This window comes from Phalangium opilio, unplaced genomic scaffold (assembly GCF_054372755.1).
Source record: "Phalangium opilio isolate 3A_F unplaced genomic scaffold, DU_Popi_V2 ptg000105l_1, whole genome shotgun sequence".
NCBI lineage: Eukaryota > Metazoa > Arthropoda > Arachnida > Opiliones > Phalangiidae > Phalangium > Phalangium opilio.
This window is the reverse complement of record NW_028324207.1, coordinates 7852625-7876952: the sequence shown is the minus strand read 5'-3', so window position 1 is coordinate 7876952 and position 24328 is coordinate 7852625. Positions and strand designations below refer to the sequence as shown.

Genomic DNA, 24328 nt, shown 5'->3' with positions numbered 1-24328 from the left:
CGTAATGAAATACAATATCTATGAATTTCAAAAGTGGTCTGGCAATTTGGGAACACGTGTGCTCCGATTTGCAAATTGCAAACATTATGCTTTAGTGTATCAACTGACAGACTGAAGCGTGAAGTTTAATACCGCTCCCTGGAGAGGTAAAAATTTCAATCTTGTGGTGGTACAGTTAAATCTAGATAATTAAACTGAAGTGGCAGTGCACTTGATAAGACCTACGTTCCTACTTATGAAATTTAACATTTCGTATTCATTCGCCTCGGCTTTCCCTCTTCTATGAAGAAAAAAAAATCGATTACAGTTGTTGAATTTGATTTCTATCACAGTTGCAACTGACTAATATCAGTCATGTTTACCGCAAACTTAATAGCCACTGTATTCTCATTTCCTTCGGATATAATAATAAGAAGCTTCAAATATTCTTTCTAAATTTAACTATCTTAGCTAGCTAGCCTGTGGTGTGTGGGTGTTTTAATAAACTGGAAACCGTGTCGTGTTTCCTGTCTATGAGGCTAAATAGTCTTTGTGCAGATTTACGAATTTATTTGTATGAACTAGTTTTTTTAGAAACTAACCTTTTTTAGAACTTTCAATTTCATTAAAGCTATTGCGTTTAACCTTAAAGCTAAAATTTACAAGTCTGTGCATGCATTCGGTGCTATTACTTAACCTTTGGGAACTCAACCAAAGCACTTTTCGAACCTTCCAATGATGCTACAATAGGCGTGTGCGGTTAGTAATTATTGGATATCGAATAGGGTTCGGGTAATCAAACATTTGCTTCTCGGGTATCGGGGCGAGTACCCGATATTTTTTTCGGGTATCTGGGTAATTAGGCCCAAGAAATAAACCATGCAGTTCGATGGAAAGTTGAACATAAATACTTACTGTGCCTAAAGAAACTAATTATGAGCAAAGAACTTTCTGAAAAAATACAGGAATAACTCATGTTATACTTAAATTGTAAATAGCTTAGCCTTGATTTTATTTTAAATATGACAAGTACTTTATTTGTTCTCCTTACAAACAACTTCTTCTTACTCTTCATCTTTATTAAATGGAGCAGATTGCGAGTAACGACCCATGAACAATACACTGTTCGTTGGCTTATGTTGAATAACGAACAAGAAAGGATGAGTGATTCTCATCAGTCGAACTCCGGGACGACGCGGACGACCACTTCGACTTATAATTACGACGGCAGACGCGGCGGCCGCCTTGCTTCCCTGTTGGGTGACTTCGATGACTGCTTTTTGGAAGACATCGGTAACCTTGAGATTTTGGGCTATTCCGGAAATATCAGCCCTGTCGGTGAAGACTTCCTTGACTCCAAGACGGACTAAGGGCTCAACCAAGTCTAAATCGCTCTCGATCTTAAACTTGGGCATAACGAGGGAGACGTTGGTGGGTTTCATTTGCTTGATGGCTTGTCGAAGTCCATCGGCGGTCAAAGTTTCTTCCAAGTCAGCCAAAGTGGTTCCTTGACTAGGCAAAAGGACTAGCATGCTGGCCTCGTCACCTTTGTATGGAAGCTCGACAATCTCAGCCTTCAGCTCTTGAGAGTCAACGAAACGGAAGACGTCTCTCTCGATTTGCATCATCCTGGTGGTGGGGGTTCGTTTGTCGGCTGGAACTAAGTCGTCGTTGTTCAGGAAACCCCCTTCGATAGTCCTGTTTTCAAATTGAATCTTCCAGGTTCCCTTGAAAAATATGGCATTCAGCAAAATGGCAGCGGTATCCTCATTGGGGTTTTCTTTCAACAATTCCTTGATCAAGTTTTCAGTTTTGTTGGCAACGTACTTGTTGATTTCGTCCTTGGCCGTTGCGGTTTTCAGAACCTTGGCGTCGGCGAGAAACACGTCGCGTACTTTGTTTTGGAATTGACTGAGGACTTGGAAGTTTTCTCTGATCCAAATGGAATTTGCGGTGCTGAGAGAGTAGTTACCGTCACCTTTTATGGCTCCTAAGACTTTCCTGAAGCCGTCTTCCAACGTCTCAGAGCGCAGTTGACCGTACTGGAGGGCTGTCTGAAGTTCTTGGGCAGAGTTTCCTCTAGTTCCTTGAAGAAGCATGGCAAGAATAGTTGAAACGCTGAAACCAGAAACGACCAAGTTTTCTCTGGGTTTGACGAGTTGCTTGTACAGATTAATGGCAAACTCTTGGTTGGACTTGGCTAATCCTTGAACTGACTGGTCCAATGTAAAGTTTTGAGATCGGCCATCCACGCTCAAATAGCATGATGCTAAGAGAGTCAGAGCTATGGCAAATTTGAAGATCATCGTGGTGTTTCAGAGAGAACTTGGAATCCTAGTGTAATGGTGAACATCAAGAGTCACCTTTAATATTTATAGCCGACAGGCTTATCTCAGTCTGAGTGACACGAACAATTTTAAATATTCCATTTGATAAGGTGGGAGCGAAACATATGTATGATATCAGATAAATTTCTTGGGCACAGGTTGGGAACGTTCCAAATGGCTTTCCTGTCTCGTCTCTATTTTTAACCCTTCATCAATCAATTTTGTCTACCCTTAGTTATTATAAATTTCAGAATTTAGAATTCTATAGGCAGTATGACCATAACCCACTGCAAAAGATTGAATGGGATATGCTTCGATCGATGTTGACCATGAATGGAACGGATTCTCGGAGTTGGAAGTTGGAACGGCGTAACACAGCTAGGGAAATATGGTGGTGGCATAGGACAAATGGCCAGCTTGAAATCGGAGGGGATCAATGGTCCATGGAACCTCTAAGAAATTTAAAGGACTTTTCAAACATTTTCTTGATTCTTGAATTTTTGAAACTTGGCGTTTTGAAGTAAAAATTAGTAACCAGAGTCCAGGGCCGGATTAATTGGCGCAAGGCTTTTTGGGGGCCCTGTGAGTTAAAGGGGCTCACCGGCGCTGTTGGGGGGGAGACCGCCCTAAGTTCAGGGGGAAAACACCCAGCTCTTTGGCCATAAAGAATAGCACCCCCGTCGCGGTGGGCGGGTAAGCAATATGCTTCACCCCATCAGCTCCGGCCAACCCCTTTAAACTATTCCCCCTTAGCAACATTTGCGGTTCTTTTTTGCGCATATTATCTCGCCCCCGGGTGCAAAATTGCTTAATCCGGCCCTGTCAGAGTCTGGAACGAAGATTTTAATTATCCACTTATTCAGCTTAGAAGACAACGTGCCCTGGTCAATGGACATGGACCAGTTTATTTATTTAGGGGGGTTGCTGGCCCAGTGTCCAGTTTAAAACATTCCCTATTTCCCACCCTGATATAACAATAACGAGACTCTGAACTAAACTGAACTAGCCCCTGTTTTGTAGGGCCTCTAGTGGAATAATTTGGTAACAGAATTGTCTCTTCTCGCTGATCCACGGAAAAGAATATTTATGTAGAACGTAAAATTAATAAGTTTCACAGAACGGAAATTTTCTTTCCTGTTTGCCATAGTTCTGTTGGTCTGTCTAATTAAACAAAAATTGATTAATAAATTACTGTTTTTACCGTAAGTACTCGTAGTTTCGTAGTAATAATAAAGAAACAAACAAAATGAAGTAGTGACCAAGGCTTACGTGTTGGATTAGGTGGCAGTACTGAGCTACTGACACCGAGTGCATATCATAAAATGCCCTCCGGTATTAATCCAGGCTAGTCATTGGGGTGCAGGTAGTGAAGATCAAAAGGGAATTGCTTAATTTAGTTAAATAATTAATTAATATTGACTTGTACACTATCTATAAGTAGGGCGTAGGCTATGTGTGCAAGGCTTATATTCAGACTCAGAGTTTCTAAAACCTTAAAACACATACACAATGTGCCTGTTAGCCCTAATTGTGTCTTGAATGAAGTGTAATTGAGGGATTTGGTTTTCCAAAGGTCTGGGTCACAATAAAATGAATCACTCTCCAATGTCATCAACTACTTTGATGTCTCCTGTACAGACTCAGGGATTAAATACCAATAAATCAGGTTTGATTCTTTATTCAGGGGGTGGGTTAATGTAGGGAAGCATTGTAGACTGGTCTTGTTAGTAATAACAGCACACAGCGTGTGAAATTTGAGTGCGTTAATCAATTTCAACTGGGTTACGTTACCAGATTTTTATAAGTAAATTAAATTGTTCTCAGAGTGTTAATTGGTAGAGTACACAGCTCGATAGTCCAATTTACGTTTCAAAACTTCAACCTGAAGTGTGATTCCGTTAACGCTAGTGAAATCCTGTAAAGAAAGTTTCAAATTTGATAGAAATGGTGTAATTCTTCCGTAAAATCTCTTTGAATCTTATATCATAAAGAAATCTTGTAATTTGAGATTAAAGTGATAAGATCTTTGAAAATCTTGAAATCTGATCAGTTAGCGAACTGGGGTGCTCTGGAAAAGTTCGTGTATTTTCTGTATAGACACAGTTTGTAAGGAATCTGGGTTAGTCAGGGATTTGTAAAATATGGGGAAAAGTAAGGGATAATTCAGGGGTTTAAACATTTTCCCTAAAAAGTCAGGGATTTGATTTGGTCTATCGAATTATGCTTCAAGCAATTAAAAATATATAACAGGTGTAATTATGAAGTGGGCTCTGGTTAACAACTTAACACCTTAAACAGGGTTCATACAAACTTGGGAAAATCAGGGAAATAGGGAAATTTGCGTCAAACAGGGGCCGAGTATTTAAGCAAAATGTTCGTGAACATTCCCTCCATAGGATTAACATTATACTATACTTTGGAGGCTCATAACTCTGGTTATATTAGAGATACGGGGATGTCCTTTGAGTATGTAATAGTTCGTTAACATCAGGGAAGTATATGGGGAAAAATCTAGAAATCTCAGGGAAATTGGGTTTCCAAAAGTTGTATGAACGCTGTTAAAATGGTCAGGGATATTGGCAAAATTTGATCAGGGATAAGCTGGAAAAGTCAGGGAAATTAAATATAAAAATTTCGTCCGAACCCTAGCTGATAAACGCAGAGTTTATTACGCAACGCAGTTTAGTACAGGCAAAGGCAGGGCGTCGTGCGCAAACTTCCGCCTTTTGCGCACGACGCCCTGCCTTTGCTGGTACTAAATTGCGTTGTGTCCGACGTTGATGAATTCCACCTTAAATCTATAAAGACATTTTGGTAGCAAAAAATACTAAGCTTAATAATGCATTTAACGCTCTTGGCACTCTGTCGAAATAAGCAAATAGGGATCGAGCAATATTTAGCAATCTAGTCTCTTGAAGTATTTGCAATTAAATAAAGTAGCAGGTGTTTGTTAGGTAACAACGCTATTCTTGGAAGCATTTCAATGTCTAACAACTCTGGAACGAACAACCTGGTATCATCATCTTCCTCTTCTCAAATTCCTCCTTCAATCGGTCCTATGGGCGACAATGCCATTCAGAACTCGGCGGCGGCGAGTGGTGGCTCCACCCTTTTGGGGGTGGGAAGCGCCACCAATCCAGGAGGAAGCGGCGGTTCTGGAGGGCAAAACAGCCCAAATATTTCTTCATCGCTGATGGGTGTAACTTGTACTTCTACTACCTTGACCACCGCCAGCAGCGAAGCCCCCTCTGCTGGAAGTGGCGAAGACAACCAGCCTTCCGTAACCATGGCAAACACAAAAGAGAAGACTCCTATGTGTTTAATTAACGAACTCGCGAGATACAATCAGGTACATGTAAGAATTGGATGTCGTTGTAGTAGGTGTAGTATTTTGCGTCAGAGACCTGCACGGCCCGAGTTTTTCAGGCCCGATCCAGGCCCGGGCCCTTATTTTCCAAAATTTGAGAAGCCCGACCCGACCTCCTTATTTTCCAAAATTTGAAAAGCCCGACCCTGCTCCTTATTTTCCAAAATTTGAAAAGCCCGACCCGGCCCTGCCCCTTATTTTCCAAAATTTGGAAAGCCCAACCCGGCCCTGCCCCTTATTTTCCAAAATTTGGAAAGCCCGACCCGGCCCTGCCCCTTATTTTCCAAAATTTGAAAAGCTCGACCCGTCCCTGCCCCTTATTTTCCAAAATTTAGAAAGCCCGACCCGGCCCTGCCCCTTATTTTCCAAAATTTAGAAAGCCCGACCCGGCCCTGCCCCTTATTTTCCAAAGTTTAGAAAGCCCGACCCGGCCCTGCCCCTTATTTTCCAAAAATTTGAAAAGCCCTACCTGGCCGGCCCATTATTTTCCAAAATTTGAAAATCCCGACCAAGCCCCTTATTTTCCAAAATTTGAAAAGCCCGGCCTGGCCCTGCTCCTTTTTTTCCAAAATTTGTAAAGCCCGACCCTGCCCCACCCCTTATTTTCCAAAATTTGAAAAGCCCGTCCAGGCCCTGCTCCTTTTTTTCCAAAATGTGAAAAGCCCGACCAGGCCCTGCTCCTTATTTTCCCAAAAATTTGAAAAGCCCTACTCGGCTTGGCCAAGGCTTAAGCCCGGCCCTTGCAGGACTCTGATTTGCGTGTGTGTTTGTGGCGGGTTGTTTTGTTAACGCGCCTTTGATTCAAGGTCCAACATCAGTACCGCCTGGTGGACGAATCCGGGCCGGCCCACAAGAAGACTTTCACGGTCGTACTGAATTTGGACAATGAAGAGTTCACGGCTTCGGGGCCCAGTATTAAAAAAGCGCAGCACAAAGCGGCCGCCATCGCTCTTCAGCAAACCAAGTTAAAACACCCGGCCCCTAAAGTAAGCCACAAGACATTGGGCCCGATAACTCCAACGGTTGAATTGAACGCTCTTGCTATGAAACGAGGCGAATTGGCCGTCTATCAGACTATCGACGCTCCGCGACCTCCTTATATTCCTAATTTTAATTTCCGCGGTATGTACAACCAGCGCTATCATTACCCCAAGATTCCACCCGTTTATTGCGTGGCGCTCAAAGTCGGCAACAGACAATTCTTCGGGGAAGGCCGAACTCCCCAAGCGGCCAGACACGCGGCCGCCGAAGAGGCGCTGCGAATCTTGAGGGAGATTCCGCTCCCCGATCAAAAGAGGAGCGCCGAGCAACGCTCCTCCTCCTCCTCCTCCTCGCTGAAAGAGGAGAAAAACCTGAGCACAGCCGCGGCTATTAAAAGAGAAGATAGCGAAGACGGGGAAGAATCGGATTTAAAATCTCCCATTAGTTTGGTACACGAAATAGCTTTAAAGCACGCGCTTTCGGTTAATTTTGAGGTTATTCAAGAAAGCGGGCCCCCGCACATGCGCAACTTTGTCACTCGATGCACCGTCGGTGATTTAGTTACCGAAGGAGAGGGAAATGGGAAAAAAGTCTCGAAGAAGCGAGCCGCCGAAAAGATGTACGAAGAATTGAAAAAGTTGCCCGTCATTCCACCCGCGACTCCCAAAGTGAAAAAGAAACCCATCATCAAAAAGAAGAGCCGGAATCTCATTAAGGTGCGTTGCATCGCTCCATCCACCACCACAGCCCACTCGATCATGCGCGCCATAGAATTATGGGGATAATACCGTTGCCTACGCGATAACAGGGTTCATACAAATCTGGAAAACCTCAGAGAAAAATCAGGGAAATAAATAATTGACAAAAACCTCAGGGAAATTTAGATTTTTAATTTGCCTCAAACAGGGGTCGAGTAATTGAGCAAAATGTTCGTGAACATACCCTCCATAGATTTAACATTGCACCATACTTTGGAGGCTCATAACTCTGGTTCTAATAGAGATACGGGGATGTCCTTTGAGTATGTTATAGATCTATTTATCCCCCATCCAACCATGCTAACAACTTACGGCTACGACAAACAGGGGCCGAGTAATTAAGCAAAATGTTCAAAAACATACCCTCCATAGGATTAACATTACACCATACTTTGGAGGCTCATAACTCTGGTTCTATTAGAGATACAGGGATGCCCTTTGAGTATGTTATAGTCCTATTTGTCCCCCATCCAACCATACTAAACACTTACGGCTACGACAAACAGGGGCCGAGTAATTACGCAAAATGTTCCAAAACATACCCTCCATAGGAATAGCATTACACCCAACTTTGGAGGCTCATAACACTGGTTATATTAGAGATACGAGGATGTCCTTTGAGTATGTTATAGTCCTATTTGCCCCCCCCCCCCCTCCTTCGTTAACATTTGCTCCATAGGATACTCCATATACGGGAAAAACCTGGGAAACTCAGGGAAGTATATGGGGAAAAACCTGGAAATCTCAGGGAAATGTTTTTCCCAAAAGTTGTAGAACCCTGCCTTAATAAAAGTTTGAATCCTTTTTAGTATAATAGAATACTTCAAAACACACCTCTCGTTAAAATTAGGTCAATAGGACAAAGGATATTGCCAAAAACGTACCACTTCCCTTAGAACCTAACGTTAACTATTCATCTCCTTTGAATTTCCCTCCGGTCGCGTTTGTAACGGGGATTCTATAGCGCATGATCGAGTGGGCTATGGCTCCCCTTCAATTTTCCGCGCTATATTTCGGGAGTTTTCCTTAGGAGCAGAAAGCGGATCCGCAGTACGGACAGGGTATCAATCCCATTAGTCGATTAATTCAAATTCAGCAAGCCAAGAAGGAACGGGAACCCGTTTATAGCGTCATCGCCGAACGAGGGGAACCGCGTCAGAGAGAGTTTGTCATGCAATGTACCTTGGGCGAATTAATGACTTCCGGCGCTGGACCCAATAAAAAGACAGCCAAAAGAAACGCCGCCGAAGCCATGCTGCAACTCATGGGCTATTCCAGACCACCACCTCCGACATCCAATGCCAAAACCATCAAGGCTGCCGGAAGCGACGAAGCCCCTTATCGACCACCCGAAAATGATAAACCCAGAAAAGTTACATTCTTAGACCATGATGGTGAACAGAGCTTTTCTTTTACTGATAGTGGGGCAAATTTTATAACTTTTGAAGCGAGGTATCTTTAAAGGGTTAGGCTTACGGAATCACGAGATATTCCCCGCTTTTGATGACACCTCTGACTATTCGCCTATTTAGGTCTCGCGGTCTCTTAGAATGCCCAAGGTTGACACTAACTAGAGGTGTGAGAGTACCACTTTTTGGGTATCAAACCGGTTAGGCCTACCGAATACAAAAAATTTTCTTTATCAAGTACCGAATCGAATAGTTTATTCCAAATCGAATACCGAATTGTTAGGCCTTGGTAATTTTTTACTAACCGATTAATCGCGAATTGTTAGGCCTTGGTAATTTTTTTACTAGCCGATTAATCGCGAATAGTTACGACTACAAGGCAATGCCTTAATTGATTGATCCAATAAAAGCATTTATTATTATTACTATTCGCGAATAGTTACGACTACTATTCGCGAATAGTTACGACTACTGTTAGCGAACAGTTACGACTACTATTCGCGAATAGTTACGACTACTGTTAGCGAACAGTTAAGCCTAATACTCGCGAATAGTTAAGCCTAGTATTGGCGAATAGTTAAGCCTAGTATTGGCGAATAGTTAAGCGTAGTATTCGGGAATAGTTTAGACTACTATTAGCGAATAGTTAAGCATAGTATTCGCGAATAGTTAAGCATAGTATTCGCGAATAGTTAAACCTTGTATTCGCGAATAGTTAAGCCTAGTATTCGCGAATAGTTAAGCCTAATACTCGCGAATAGTTAAGCCTACTATTAGCGAACAGTTAAGCCTACTATTAGCGAACAGTTAAGCCTACTATTAGCGAACAGTTAAGCCTACTATTAGCGAACAGTTAAGCCTACTATTAGCGAACAGTTAAGCCTACTATTAGCGAACAGTTAAGCCTACTATTAGCGAACAGTTAAGCCTACTATTAGCGAACAGTTAAGCCTACTATTAGCGAATAGTTAAGCCTACTATTAGCGAACAGTTAAGCCCAGTATTCGCGAACAGTTAAGCCCAGTATTCGCGAACAGTTAAGCCCAGTATTCGCGAACAGTTAAGCCCAGTATTCGCGAACAGTTAAGCCCAGTATTCGCGAATAGTTAAGCCTAGTATTCGCGAACAGTTAAGCCCAGTATTCGCGAATAGTTAAGCCTAGTATTCGCGAATAGTTAAGCCTAGTATTCAAGAATAGTTAAGCCTAGTATTCAAGAATAGTTAATACCAGGCTAGGAGAAAAATCATTTAGGAGCTCCTATATCTCAAAGTACCTCTCCTCATTGGTGGCCGAGTATTTATTAAAACTTTCCTAGGCACTCGCTGCTGCTGCTGTTAGGTTTTGATAGGAGACAAATAAAACTTCGATTATAATTTGTAGAGAGAGCTGCAATGCCAAGGCCCTAAATTTATGGCATTCGAACTTTAACCGAAACAGTCAGCTCGATATTCGCTTCGAATAGTGAAAATGGGCTTATCGAAATATTCGCTTCGGTATTAGATTGAAACACTTATTAGTTATCACTCGCTTCAATAGTTAAAGAATTCCGCTGGTGACAGTGACAGTCTCATGATTATTAAAAATTGGTTAATTAGTATCTGAGAAGAACGAAAATGAAGGCAAGCTTGGTAGACAACTAGTTCCTGGACTCCTGTTAATGCCTGACACAAGTTTAACGGGTGGCCAAGGTACGCAAACTGCTTTTTCATAATGTACAAAGGGTAAATGGGGAAAACTTTAGTCGGGGTCTCAATGAACCCTGGATTAGTTGGGGATTTGCAAAATGGGGGGGAAATGGTCAGGGATTTCTTTTGTTCTATCCATGTAAGTGTTGAGTAATGTTTAATATTGTTTGAACGTGGTCAAGTGAACTATGATCACGACACTTAGCGGCGACGATTACGCGTAGTTAGCTCTGATCACATGCAATCTATATCTATATAAATCAAAGTCCTGACTGACTGACTGACTGACTGACAATCAACGCCCAGCCCAAACCGCTTGCCCTAGAAGGCTGAAAATTTGCAGGAACTTACTCTTAATAAGTAGTAGGCGCGTACTAAGAAAGATTTCCCCCAATCCGCCGCCATCTTAAAAAATGGCGCCCAGAAATGTTAAAAAAATCTCTCTCAGGGTTCATACAAACCTGGAAAACCGGGAAAACCTGGAAAAATCAGGGAAATAAATAGTTGACAAAAACCTCAGGGAAAACTCGGGGAAGTTTAGAATTTTTAATAAAATTCAGGGAAATCAGGGAAATTTGCGTCAAACAGGGGCCGAGTAATTAAGCAAAATGTTCGTGAACATTCCCTCCATAGGATTAACATTACACTATACTTTGGAGGCTCATAACTCTGATTATTTTAGAGATACAGGGATGCCCTTTGAGTATGTTATAGTCCAATTTGTCCCCCATCCAACCATACTAAAATCTTAGGGCTACGACAAACAGGGGCCGAGTAATTGAGCAAAATGTTCGTGAACATTCCCTCCATAGGATTAACATTACACTATACTTCGGAAGCTCATAACTCTGGTTCTATTAGTGATACGGGGATGTCCTTTGAGTATGATATAGTCCTATTTGCCCCTACCCCCCTTCGCCTCCTTCGTTAACATTTGCTCCATAGAATACTCCATATACGGGAAAAACCTGGAAAACTCAGGGAAGTATAAGGGAAAAAACCTGGAAATCTCAGGGAAATTTGTTTTCCAAAAGTTGTACGAACCCTGTCTCTGTGCAACGAAGTCCGCACGTTTCAACTGATATCGCAGATATTTAGTACACTGGTCTCCTTTAACCTATAGACGGGCTAATGGTCTTTCGGGTTCGATTTGTTGCCATCTTTTTAAATGGCGGCCAGAAATTTAAAATTCCTTCTTTATGGAATAATGTCCGCGTGAGAAGTAATAAAAAATGCATCCCGAAGGGCTGACGGGCAACGCCGAGTGCCTTCGCTCCTAGGGTACAATTTCCGCGTGAAAAGTAATAAAAATGTCGAGACAGGCAAGGCCGAGTGCCTTCGCTCCTAGGGTACAATTTCCGCGTGAAAAGTAATAAAAAATGTCGAGACGGGCTGACGGGCAAGTTAAAATTCCTTCTTTATGGAATAATGTCCGCGTGAAAAGTAATTAAAAATGTCCTGACGGGCTGACGGGCAACGCCGAGTGCCGTCGCTCCTAGGATGCTACAAAAATATTAGTGATTAGTAAAATCTACCCATTCATTTTATATCATTTTGATGGAAGCTCTTATTACACGCGAGCGACGCCAAGGGAATAACAGCTAGTATGATTATATCTGCAATCCAGTATAAAAGAAAACCCTTGTATTAACATGCATGTGCAAGGAGAATATTTTTCCCCAGATATTTATATAAAATTCTAAATTTAGTCTTTGAGGGCCTTGGATATTAGGATTTTTAAGTACCCGCTTAATTAAGGCAATGACGCGTGATTTCAGGACTTAACCGAGCTCCGGGAGGGCCAGTACAAAGTCAGGATATCGTCAATAAGATGATGCAAACTACATCGGCGATAGCTAAGGAACTATTGGACAATGGAGTATCTCCAACGGCTGAAGCCATTCGAAGATCGGGACATAAACCTACGACAACTCCGCAAACGACTGTCAGGCCCAAACAACAACTCTTGTACTTGGCTGATATCTTAGGATTTCACGTTCACTTTACGGATTTTCCAAAGGTTTAATCTTCTCGTCTGGTCAATCTTGAGTTTCCGGCTCGGCGTTAATTCGTTTTATCTTTCGTTCGCAGGGGAATAAAATGGATTATCTGTCATTGGTTTCTCTTTCAACTAATCCTCCCCAAGTGAGTCACGGGGCAGGACCCACTATCGAAGCGTCTCACGACCAGGCTGCTTTAACCGCTCTTCGGGCCCTGGTTGAATTAGGACTCGACTCTGTAACGGACACTGAGAAGAAAGAACTAGCTAGCGGGGGCCTCTCCAATGGGTACGTAGTCATTCAAATCATGTCCTACTACGGATTAGCCTGTTTGTTGCCTTGAATTTTAGTTTGATTGTGACAAAGCTTGCGTTATTGTTAGGGCCTGTTCACAAATTACGTAACGTGTAGACGAGGGAGGGAATTTCAGTGCAGGATACTAATTTTACATGCTAAGGGGAGGCAGGGGTCGTGAAAATGTTAAATCACATGTTAGTGCATGAACCATCTATCTTATTTGAACTTTCAAGCTTACCTGAATTTTCAAGCTTATTTGAACTTTCAAGAAAAGCTTATTTGAACTTTCAAGCTTATTTGAACTTTCAAGCTTATTTGAACTTTCAAGCTTATTTGAACTTTCAAGCTTACCTGAATTTTCAAGCTTATTTGAACTTTCAAGAAAAGCTTATTTGAACTTTCAAGCTTATCTGAACTTTCAAGAAAAGCTTATTTGAGCTTTTAAGCTTATTTGAGCTTTTAAGCTTATCTGAACTTTCAAGCTTATCTGAACTTTCAAGAAAAGTTTATTTGAGCTTTTAAGCTTATTTGAGCTTTTAAGCTTATTTGAGCTTTTAAGCTTATCTGAACTTTCAAGCTTATCTGAACTTTCAAGAAAGCTTATTTGAACTTTCAAGCTTATTTGAACTTTCAAGCTTATTTGAACTTTCAAGCTTATTTGAACTTTCAAGCTTATTTGAACTTTCAAGCTTATTTGAACTTTCAAGCTTATCTGAACTTTCAAGCTTGCTGCTTGTGTGATTCTTCAATCTTATGTGAACCTTCAAGCTTATCTGAACTTTCAATCTTATGTGAGCCTTCAAGCTTATGTGAATCTTCAAATCACATATTAGTTTATGAATTCTCAAATCCTATGTTAGTGCATGCACTAACATGGGATTTGAGAATTTGGAACCATTATTGCCCAGCCTTACCGATACAACTCAACAAAACGTTTTTGTTGTACAAAAGCTATAACAAAACCTAATTTAATTATAAGTTTTCAGATAATACTTAGCGATAATACACTATTTTGTAATACACCTTATTCCCGATGCGTGCTCCAAGGCTTATCGCGCGATTCCGATTTTAACCGACAAATCAGGATCAAAATGAAGCTTTGTCTGCTTAAAAGTGGAAAAAATAGTCAGGGCACGTCGTCTGCTAAGCTAAAGAAGTGGATGATTAAAATAGTTGAGTTAATGTCTGGACTCGGGTTACTAATTTGTACTGCAAAACGCCAATTAAGTTCCAAAAATTGTGCCACCGCCTTATTTCTCACGCTGGTTCAAAATTAATTTTAAATGGCGGCTAAGCCTTGGCGCAGGCATCGGGAATAAGGTGGTGCAAAATTAATTTTAAATGGCGGCTAAGCCTTGGCGCAGGCATCAGGAAAAACGTGGTTCAAAATTAATTTTAAATGGCGGATAAGCCTTGGCGCAAGCATCAGGAATAAGGTGGTTCAAAATAAATTTTAAATGGCGGATAAGCCTTGGCACAGGCATCGGGAATAAGGTGGTTCAATATTAATTTTAAATGGCGGATAAGCCTTGGCGCAGGCATTGGGAATAAGGTGGTTCAAAATTAATTTTAAATGGCGGCTAAGCCTTGGCGCAGGCATCGGGAATAAGGTGGTTCAAAATTAATTTTAAATGGCGGATAAGCCTTGGCGCAGGCATCGGGAATAAGGTGGTTCAAAATTAATTTTAAATGGCGGCTAAGCCTTGGCGCAGGCATCGGGAATAAGGTGGTTCAAAATTAATTTTAAATGGCGGCTAAGCCTTGGCGCAGGCATCGGGAATAAGGTGGTGCAAAATTAATTTTAAATGGCGGATAAGCCTTGGCGCAGGCATCGGGAATAAGGTGGTTCAAAATTAATTTTAAATGGCGGGTAAGCCTTGGCGCAGGCATCGGGAATAAGGTGGTTCAAAATTAATTTTAAATGACGGCTAAGCCTTGGCGAATGCATCGGGAATAAGGTGGTTCAAAATTAATTTTAAATGGCGGATAAGCCTTGGCGCAGGCATTGGGAATAAGGTGGTTCAAAATTAATTTTAAATGGCGGCTAAGCCTTGGCGCAGGCATCGGGAATAAGGTGGTTCAATATTAATTTTAAATGGCGGATAAGCCTTGGCGCAGGCATTGGGAATAAGGTGGTTCAAAATTAATTTTAAATGGCGGCTAAGCCTTGGCGCAGGCATCGGGAATAAGGTGGTTCAAAATTAATTTTAAATGGCGGGTAAGCCTTGGCGCAGGCATCGGGAATAAGGTGGTTCAAAATTAATTTTAAATGACGGCTAAGCCTTGGCGAATGCATCGGGAATAAGGTGGTTCAAAATTAATTTTAAATGGCGGATAAGCCTTGGCGCAGGCATCGGGAATAAGGTGGTTCAAAATTAATTTTAAATGGCGGGTAAGCCTTGGCGCAGGCATCGGAAATAAGGTGGTTCAAAATTAATTTTAAATGGCGGATAAGCCTTGGCGCAGGCATCAGGAATAAGGTGGTTCAAAATTAATTTTAAATGGCGGCTAAGCCTTGGCGAATGCATCGGGAATAAGGTGGTTCAAAATTAATTTTAAATGGCGGCTAAGCCTTGGCGCAGGCATCGGGAATAAGGGGCTCTACAATTTTAATTCATGGGTATGTTAAATGTCTTTGTAGATTACACATGACGAGCGGGCCCAAGCTGGCTAACTCTGCGACTAACGCTGACCTTGGTGGTAACCTGAAAACGGGGGCTCCTGTTCCAGTTACTTCCAAGGATGGTCACTAAATATCCCCCTCGATACATCTCCCCCAAACCCCCTCTCGATACCTAACCCCCCCCCCTAGACATAAAGATAGAACAATGTTAGTAGAAACAAATTGGCACTAATTTAAACAATGGTAATTAATGTATGGGAAGCTAATTAAGTGTAAAATTGTTTAGTTAAGTACCGCGTATATTGATTAAGTAATTAGTTTTTTAGCGATTTAAATTGATAAAATAACCGGGAGAAATTCTGAATCTATTGACAAATTTGACATTTTTCTTGTCGATATCGGTAAACTTACAGGTGTTGATGTTGGTAAACTTACAGATATCAATGTTGGCACATTTACTGATATCGATGTCGGTAAATTTACAGGTATCGATGTTGGTAAATTTACAAATATTGATGTTGGTAAATTTACAAATATCGATGTTGGTAAATTTACAAATATCGATCTTGGTAAACTTAGAGATATCGTATCGAAGTCGGTAAACTTACAGATATCGATGTCGGTAAACTTGCAGGTATCGATGTCGGTAAACTTACAGATATCGATGTTATAAATTAAAGAATACTTTTATCAAAGTTTTACTGAAAGTTGAAACAGTTTCATAAGCTTACCGATACTTACCGATTTTTGTTCTTTTGTTCATACCTTTTACACAATGAGTCCGGGCTACTTGGAGGACAAAATAGTCTGCTCTTTTGTCCTCCAAATGGCCCTGACTCCTTGCATAATTTGTAAAATTTCTCCTAGCCATGTTAAATTTTAAAATTTGAATTTATTCACAATCATGGTAACTTTAATTAAAATTAATTATTTAATCAAATTTCAACAGCGATTGTTTCATGATTGAATATTTAATTATTTTATCAATTTAAATCGATGTAAAATTAATGTATTCACGTAAAACACAAAAATAAATAAACGGGAAAAGTGTCAAAGGAGGGTCACGCAGCGCTGTGTCGAGGGAGACATTATATGATCACATATGAAGACAACAATGCCGCGCAAAAATAAATAAACAAACAAACAAACAAATTAAACAACAATACAAGAAATAATTAAATGAAATAAATGGGAAAAAATTAAGATTGATAAAAATATATCTGCATTATTAAATCGATAAATTTCCTTGGTAGGATCAATTTACACACCGTTTTTACTTAGGAACATTTTTTCCGCGCTTTTTTCCTTAGGAACATTTTTTCCGCGCTTTTTTACTTAGGAACATTTTTTCCGCGCTTTTTTCCTTTACAAAATTAATTAAGAAAAGTTCCGTTCCGTTAATTACTTAAATTAAATTATTAATTACCGAACGCGGTAATTATAAATAATAATTAAAAAAACGCGCAAATTAATTATTTAAAATTAAAAAAAAAATTAAAATTATTTTTAACTTTTTTTCTTTATAACGTTTTAAAAACTGAAAATATTTTACTTTCATTATTATTATTATTAATTATTATTATTATTAATTCAGGTTTTGAACCTTATATAGAAAAAAATGTTTGTATAATTATTGAATGTGTAATGAGGTAAAAATTAACATAATCGGTATTACCTTACCTTCCCCCACAGCCCCTTTTACACACCCCTGATGCGCAGATAAATGCGCAATGCAATGCGCTGCTTAAAATAAATTAGAAATGCTTAAAAACAGGCTCGTAAAAAAAAAACAAGTAATATATAACAGAGTTAAATGCAATTGTGTCATCGGTGTGGCTTTTAAACATTAATAGATGAATAAGTTTAATTAATAGTTAATTAAATTTCCTTGCCCCCCCCCACCCACCTCTATGTACCTTATTAGTTAGATAGTTAATTAACTTAATTACGGAATAATTAAGGAAATATTAGGGACTGAAGGGACCTTCTTTATTTATACTAAATTTAATTGTAGGAAGTTTCGTGTAATTATTTTATTTCAATGAAAATCGGCAATTTCAAACGAATTTAGGGACTAAAGGGACAGTGAATTTGGGACCTTATTAATATAAATTTAACTGTATGATTAGCGTCGTCTGCTAGTTTTATTTCAATGAATTATCTAAAAATTAACAATTTTAATTTGATCAAATCAAATATTTGAATGATTTTAATTTATTTACGGAAGCTGTTAATGTAGGGAAGAATTAAATTTCCCTTTTTTTTTTTTTTAGTTTTAGTTAGTTAAGAAAAGTTCCACGTAAGGTGTAAACGCAGCCCAATTTGTCCGATAGAAGGGTACTTTTTCATGTAGAACGTTATCACGGTGTTTGCTTAACTAATTGCCAGTCGAACAAGGGCCAGTTGAACTAGAAAGGTTGAATATTACGACGCGGTTTGCTAATTAACGTTTCAATTAAACTTTAAAAAGACAGTGGCGCCATCTTGTGGCAACAAACAGAACTAAAACAGTTCAGTATTGCGATTAGGTTTTTTTTTTCACGTTTATTTTAATAACCTTTAAAATTTAGTGGCGCCATCTTGTGGTAAGAAACAGGACTAAACGTTGAATATTAGGATGTGGTTTGCTAATTAACGTTTCAATTAAACTTTAAAAAGGCAGTGGCGCCATCTTGTGGCACCAAACAGAACTAAAACAGTTTAGTATTGCGATGAAGTTTTTTTTCACGTTTATTTTAATAACCTTTAAGAGTTAGTGGCGCCATCTTGTGGCAAGAATCAGAACTAAAACTTAATCATCGTGATAAGGTTATTTTCCCAGTTTACTTTAAGAAACTCTGAAAGGTAGTGGCGCCGTCTTGTGGCGACAAACAGAACTAACACTTAAACAATGTGATTAGTCTTTTATTGAAGTTTTTTTTTAAGAAGCTTTAGAGGATAGTGGCGCCATCTTGTGGCAACAACAAGGACTAACACTTAAACAAAGTGATGACGTTTTTTTTCACGTTTAATTTAAGAAACTCTGAAAGATGGTGGCGCCATCTTGTGGCGATAAACAGAACAAACGTTTAAACAGTGAGAAGAGGTTTTTATTCAAGTTTATCTTAAGAACATTATAAGGAAAGTGGCGCCATCTTGTGTCATATTGTATTGATATTTTCTCGGATTTAAGAAACAATGGCGCTATGATATGTCTCGTCAACAAACAGTACCGTGATGACGTTTTTCATGAAATATAGTCCCTTCCTTTATCGATAAAAAAGTTCCTTTAAAAACCCCTCAACGAACAAAAGAAAGTATAAATGCCGGTTTTAGCTTGAATCAGAAATAATTTAAAAACATTGTATCGCTCGCTAACTTATAATTTTTTTTTTGTTGCAATCCCTTAACAAAACACGAAACGTTTCTCGCTAAACCCCCAAAGTAGTACGGTATACGTTGTTTAAAAATAAGCAACTACCCGCAAGTTTAATTAAATTAATGTTGAGGTTAAAATAATTAAATTAAAACGCAAAAACTTATACGCCCCTTCCAAAAAAAAAAAAAGGTTATTAAGTGTAGTTTTTGAGATATTTGATGTGAATGTATTTTTGCATCTGAATTTTGTCATTTGCCGTAGCAAAAAAAAAAAAGGTATAAAAAAAAATCCGCACTTGTTGTCTTCATGTCTAATCAATCATCCACTATTGTGAGTAGTTTAAATGTAGAATATGCTAATAAAGTGCTCACACAAGTGTATAAAAAGTAATTAGCGTGTCCATTTATTTATCTGGTTTGTGTGGTGACGTGACGTGTGCTTGTGATAGCTTTATGATTAGCAAAAGTATATAGATATAAACACAAAAGTACACTTCGTTTAAACTTGTAGCGGACAGAGGGCGACATGGTATGGTGTCGTCTGCTAGCTACTCGTGATCAAGATTCCGAAATGAATTCAAAAAGTTTTAAAAAATAGTTTAATTTCAAGTTTACGTAATAATAATTACAATAGAGAAAAAGCAGTAAAGTTCAATACATAATGGTAAGAAAAAAAGTTTAATAATACTGGTAACTTGGTAAGTGTTATTTCTTCTTGGAGTTTTTTGTTGTTTTACTGGCAAATGGGCAAATGTTTTTATTCAGACACTCGTCACATTTTGGTTTTGTTGGCAAACATATCGTTTGCCCAAATCCGACTAGAAGGTGATTGGTTTCTTTCCATAGTTCTCTAAAAAAAATGCAAGTTTGAGTTACCATGGTAAAATTATAATTTTGGTAAATTACCATTGTAAAATTATACTTTTGGTAAATTACCATGGTAAAATTATAGTTTTGGTAAATTACCATGGTAAAATTATACTATTGGTAAATTACCATGGTAAAATTCAGGTTTTGGTAAATTAACATGGTAAAATTCAGGTTTTGGTAAATTACCCTGGTAAAATTCAGGTTTTGGTAAATTACCATGGTAAAATTCAGGTTTTGGTAAATTACCATGGTAAACTTAAGGTTTTGGTAAATTAACATGGTAAAATTCAGGTTTTGGTAAATTACCATGGTAAAATTATAGTTTTGGTAAATTACCATGGTAAAATTCAGGTTTTGGTAAATTAACATGGTAAAATTCAGGTTTTGGTAAATTACCATGGTAAAATTCAGGTTTTGGTAAATTAACATGGTAAAATAATAGTTTTGGTAAATTAACATGGTAAAATAATAGTTTTGGTAAATTACCATGGTAAAATTCAGGTTTTGATAAATTACCATGGTAAAATTCAAGTTTTGGTAAATTACCATGGTAAAATACTGTAGACTGTAAATTACTGGCAATAACAGGCCCATCTTTAAAATGAACCAGTTATAAAAACTAAATTGAAATTACTGTGGCATCCATGATTCCAGGGCCTTTCTGGTTTCCTCGGGGTTTTTTGTAGCATGGTCTTCCCCCACCCATTGTAATCTATTACTAATTCTGTGAACGTGAGTGTCCACCCCGATTCCGGCCGCTTCCTTCCAAGCAATGTTCATAACCAAATAAGCCATTTTTGGTCCGACTCCCGGCAATTTACAAAGATCTTCAACTGTTGCCGGTATATCTTCATCGTAATTGTCCACTAAGATCTGCGATGACCTTTTTAAATAGTTTATTTTCCTCTGCAATGTTCAAAGTATCGTTTAGTCATTATTAGTAATTAATACACTCAGTTAAAGGGACCAGCAACAAAATTCGCTTTGTTTTGGGAAATTACCACCACCAAAAACGGATTTATGCAAGAAGAACGTTGAACGTAGCAAATTCACTATCCATCCTCGCATACTTTATTGAGAAACTTCGTCTGCTTATATTTTGACTCCACCCACAAATTCTGTATATAGCAATAGGGACTTGGCAGTACTACGTCATGCAACGTCAGTCTACCTTCCACTAGTGCTAAAAAACATACCAGGAGGAGGGGCTTATATAGCTTTCATTCTGTTAAAAAACATACCATAATGGCGCTTGGGGGCGGAGTTAAGCCCGAATTGCCAAGTCCCTATTTCGAAAAAAATATTTAACCACGAAAATAGAGATAAGAATGACATTTTCGATCTCTAGAACTCGCTATATACAGAATTTGTGGGTGGAGTCAAAATATAAGCAGACAAAGTTTCTCAATAAAGTATGCGAGGATGGTACTAGAGGCTAAAGCTACGATCCGACGTTCTTAGTGCATAAATCCGTTTTTGCCACCACTGAAAGTGAATTAAGAGGCAGAGGATTCAGCACTGAAGTTCGTTAGTCTTTGAAAGGTGCATAAGATTGTTGTCTGGCTATTTTATTATCCCTTTAACCACACCAGACTGATTAAAAATTAAAAACCTTCCCGCGATCTAGTTAATGAGTTTTTCCTTTCTGGCTTAGTTGCTGGTCCCTACCAAGGGCTATAAGTCTTGAACATAATGAACTGAGCAACACTTTTATTTTGGTAATATTTTTGAGGTGGGTCTAATTATTTTGAGGTGGCTACAAGTTGTTGTTTTTAATTTTCTTTGAGTTTGTTTTTTTTTTGAGGTGCTATTTTTCTCCTTTTTTGATGTGATTCTGAGTGTTTTCCTTTTTTAGTTGTTTTTTATGTGTTCTGTATTTTTTTTAGTTCTTTGTTATGTGTTCTAATTTTTTTTAGTTCTTTTAATTGTTATGTGTTCTAAGTTTTTTTTGTGGTTTTCTGAGTTTTTGTTTTTAGTTGTTTCTTGGGTTCTCAGTTTTTTGAGTTGTTTTTTATGTGTTCTGAGTTTTTTTAGTGTTCTGACTTTTTTTAGTGGATTTTATGTGTTTTTGACTTTTTTTAGTGGATTTTATGTGTTCTGAGTTTTTTTAGTTGTTTTTCATGTGTCCTGAGTTTTTATTGAGTTGTTTTTATGTGTTCTGAGCTTTTTAGTGGTTTTCTGTTTTCTGAGTTTTTTGTAGATGTTTCTTGCGTTCTGAGTCTTTATTGAGTTGTTTTCGTGTGTTCTGAGTTTTTATTGAGTTGTTTTTATGTGTTCTGACTTTTATAGTGGTTTTTATGTGTTCTGAGTTGTTCTGAATTACTTTGAGGTGATTTTCAGTGGTTTTTGAATTATTTTCTTGAGGTTTTCTTTTTGAGGTGGTTCTGAGTATGTTTTTTTAGGTTGCTCTGTCTTCTAAATTTTATTTTTTGAGGTAGTTCTGAGTAAGTTTGTTTTTTAAGTGTTCAAAGTTTTATTTTGTAAAGCAGGAAAATAGAGTGACACCACTCCCACCCAGTGAATTAAGACTTCAGTGGCGCCCCTAACATGTTGCCACCAATTTTACTTTAGCCAAAGGTATGAACCAATCAGCACTCGTCTACGAGGGCGGAGCTTGCTTAACCTATCCTTTATCAAGCTTAACTCCACCCCTCAAGTATGGGGGCATCTAGTGACAATTGTTTAAACTACACCACAAGCGAGACTTGCTTTAAGAAGCGATCATGTTCAAGGCTGCTAGTCCCTTTCAGGCAGAGAAATAAGGATTTTTTTAAGTGGACATGTGGCCAGTAGAGCCCAAGCACTTTAATTTAAAAAAACTGGCCACTTAAAATGAGTAACCTTGAAACGTTTTAAAGGTCAGTAAACCCCCCCCCCCCGAGCATTTAGTTTTTAAACTGGTCCAGCTAATTTTTAAAGTGGTCATTTGTCCAGTTATTTCTCAGACTGGTCCCTTTAATTTGAAAAAAAAAAGCCAATACCCTCCAAAATCCCACTGGATAAATTAATTTTCCCAAGATGTCGTCATCTGTTTCTATTATGTGTTTTGGTGTTAACCCATGTTCCTTTAACCTCTGCATTGCAGAGTATGTGATTTCGTCTTTTGTTTGACTTGACAACATTAGTGACACTAATACTTGATACCTGAAAACCTACACAATACAGACAAGGTGTTAATTGTTGTAATAATGTGAGCGGGGTTTCAATCGAAATGTTAATTGTTAACAGGGCCAGAAATAAGTAAAAATTCCTATAGGGCATGTGTCCAGTGACGCTCCAATTAATTATAAAAATTATAGTGGAATGTCAAAAGTTCAGATACTTTATTGGTCAAACTATCCAGGGACCCCCTTAGTTTTTAGAAAAATTATGGTACATTTTACTATTTTATGGGATAATGCCCACTGTCCTACGCTTATTTCCGGCCCTGCATTTGTTAATGACCTTTGGTGGGCTTGATTCGTCTGCTATTTTTTCCGCCCCCATTGTATCAACTGGCGCGTTTTGAATTCGGCGCATTTCCCGAATGTTGTTATAAACAACTTTCCAGTTTCGCGGTTCCCATGATACATTTGAACTTGCCATTTTACAAAATTGGTGATAAACTACTCGCGAATTTCTATTTAAATTCACTATCAGTCACTTGAAATAACACCCAGAAGCAGAAGGGATCCCTAGTGGAAAAAATGATTGGAAACCAATTGGGAAAACGCAGTTCAGAAACCAATTGGGAACCAATAGGAAACCAATAGTGTTTTCGTCACATTTCCGATAGGATATACCAATTACTGACCGATAAGATTGACCAATTACCGACCGATAAGATTGACCAATTACCGACCGATAAGATTGACCAATTACCGACCGATAAGATTGACCAATTACCGACCGATAAGATTGACCAATTACCGACCGATAAGATTGACCAATTACCGACCGATAAGATTGACCAATTACCGACCGATAAGATTGACCAATTACCGACCGATAAGATTTACCAATTACCGACCCATTAGAATGACCAATTACCGACCCATAAGACTGACCAATTACCGACCCATAAGACTGACCAATTACCGACCCATAAGACTGACCAATTACCGACCCATTAGAATGACCAATTACCGACCCATAAGACTGACCAATTACCGACCCATAAGACTGACCAATTACCGACCCATAAGACTGACCAATTACCGACCCATAAGACTGACCAATTACCGACCCATAAGACTGACCAATTACCGACCCATAGGCTCACAAAGAACATATGAAAATTAATTAATAATATGGCGAACAAACTAATTACCACAGGCTCCACAATACTAATAAAACCTTCACAATTGAAATATTTTATTTTAAAAAGGAATTTTTTTTTTTTTTTTGGTTTTTTCAATTTGGCGCGGCAATAATTTTTTTTCGCAAATCGGAAATTTTTTTGGGTCAGGGCGTGGTTCACTGCCTTAGCCGCCATCTCCTGGGCAGACTGATCTTTCCCCTTTTTCTTGGCGTAGTAGCGAACACTACCTGCAATAATAACAGTTACTATTGTATGATTGATACAAATTTTTAAGCTTTCATTTTTTTAAACTTACTCTTAATAGCCGAAACCTTTTGTGGAGTAAGAGATGGCCTCGCTTCTAACGCCTTAGTTTTTTTTGAACCTATTTGACG

At 38.8% G+C, this 24328-nt stretch overlaps 3 protein-coding genes across 7 annotated transcripts; 1 reads left to right on the top strand and 2 right to left on the bottom strand.

Moving 5' to 3' along the window:
- Positions 1-588: 588 nt before the first annotated feature.
- On the bottom strand, positions 589-2868 carry LOC149629100 (intracellular coagulation inhibitor 2-like). The gene is made up of 2 exons (XM_089851492.1): positions 2392-2868; positions 589-2313 (listed from the first exon to the last, which is right to left on the bottom strand). The coding sequence occupies exon 2, from the start codon at positions 2283-2285 to the stop codon at positions 1044-1046; it is 1242 nt and encodes a 413-aa protein (XP_089707618.1). The 5' UTR covers positions 2286-2313; positions 2392-2868; the 3' UTR covers positions 589-1043.
- Positions 2869-3342: 474 nt separating this feature from the next.
- LOC149629099 (double-stranded RNA-binding protein Staufen homolog 2-like) lies at positions 3343-19175 on the top strand. Of its 5 annotated transcripts, none has more exons than XM_089851487.1 (9): positions 3343-3508; positions 3880-3972; positions 5261-5661; positions 6480-7370; positions 8443-8806; positions 10418-10510; positions 12286-12527; positions 12599-12795; positions 15446-19175. In XM_089851487.1, exons 2-9 carry the CDS (start codon positions 3897-3899, stop codon positions 15555-15557), a joined length of 2376 nt encoding a protein of 791 aa, XP_089707613.1. In that variant the 5' UTR covers positions 3343-3508; positions 3880-3896; the 3' UTR covers positions 15558-19175. The 5 variants fall into 5 exon arrangements, with proteins under 5 accessions (XP_089707613.1, XP_089707616.1, XP_089707617.1 ...); XM_089851490.1 differs by having other exon boundaries at positions 5250-5661; XM_089851489.1 differs by having other exon boundaries at positions 3344-3508; positions 5261-5655.
- Nthl1 (Nth-like DNA glycosylase 1) lies at positions 18737-23294 on the bottom strand. The gene is made up of 4 exons (XM_089851493.1): positions 23099-23294; positions 22636-22806; positions 20289-20560; positions 18737-19634 (listed from the first exon to the last, which is right to left on the bottom strand). Exons 1-4 carry the CDS (start codon positions 23237-23239, stop codon positions 19490-19492), a joined length of 729 nt encoding a protein of 242 aa, XP_089707619.1. The 5' UTR covers positions 23240-23294; the 3' UTR covers positions 18737-19489.
- Positions 23295-24328: the final 1034 nt, after the last annotated feature.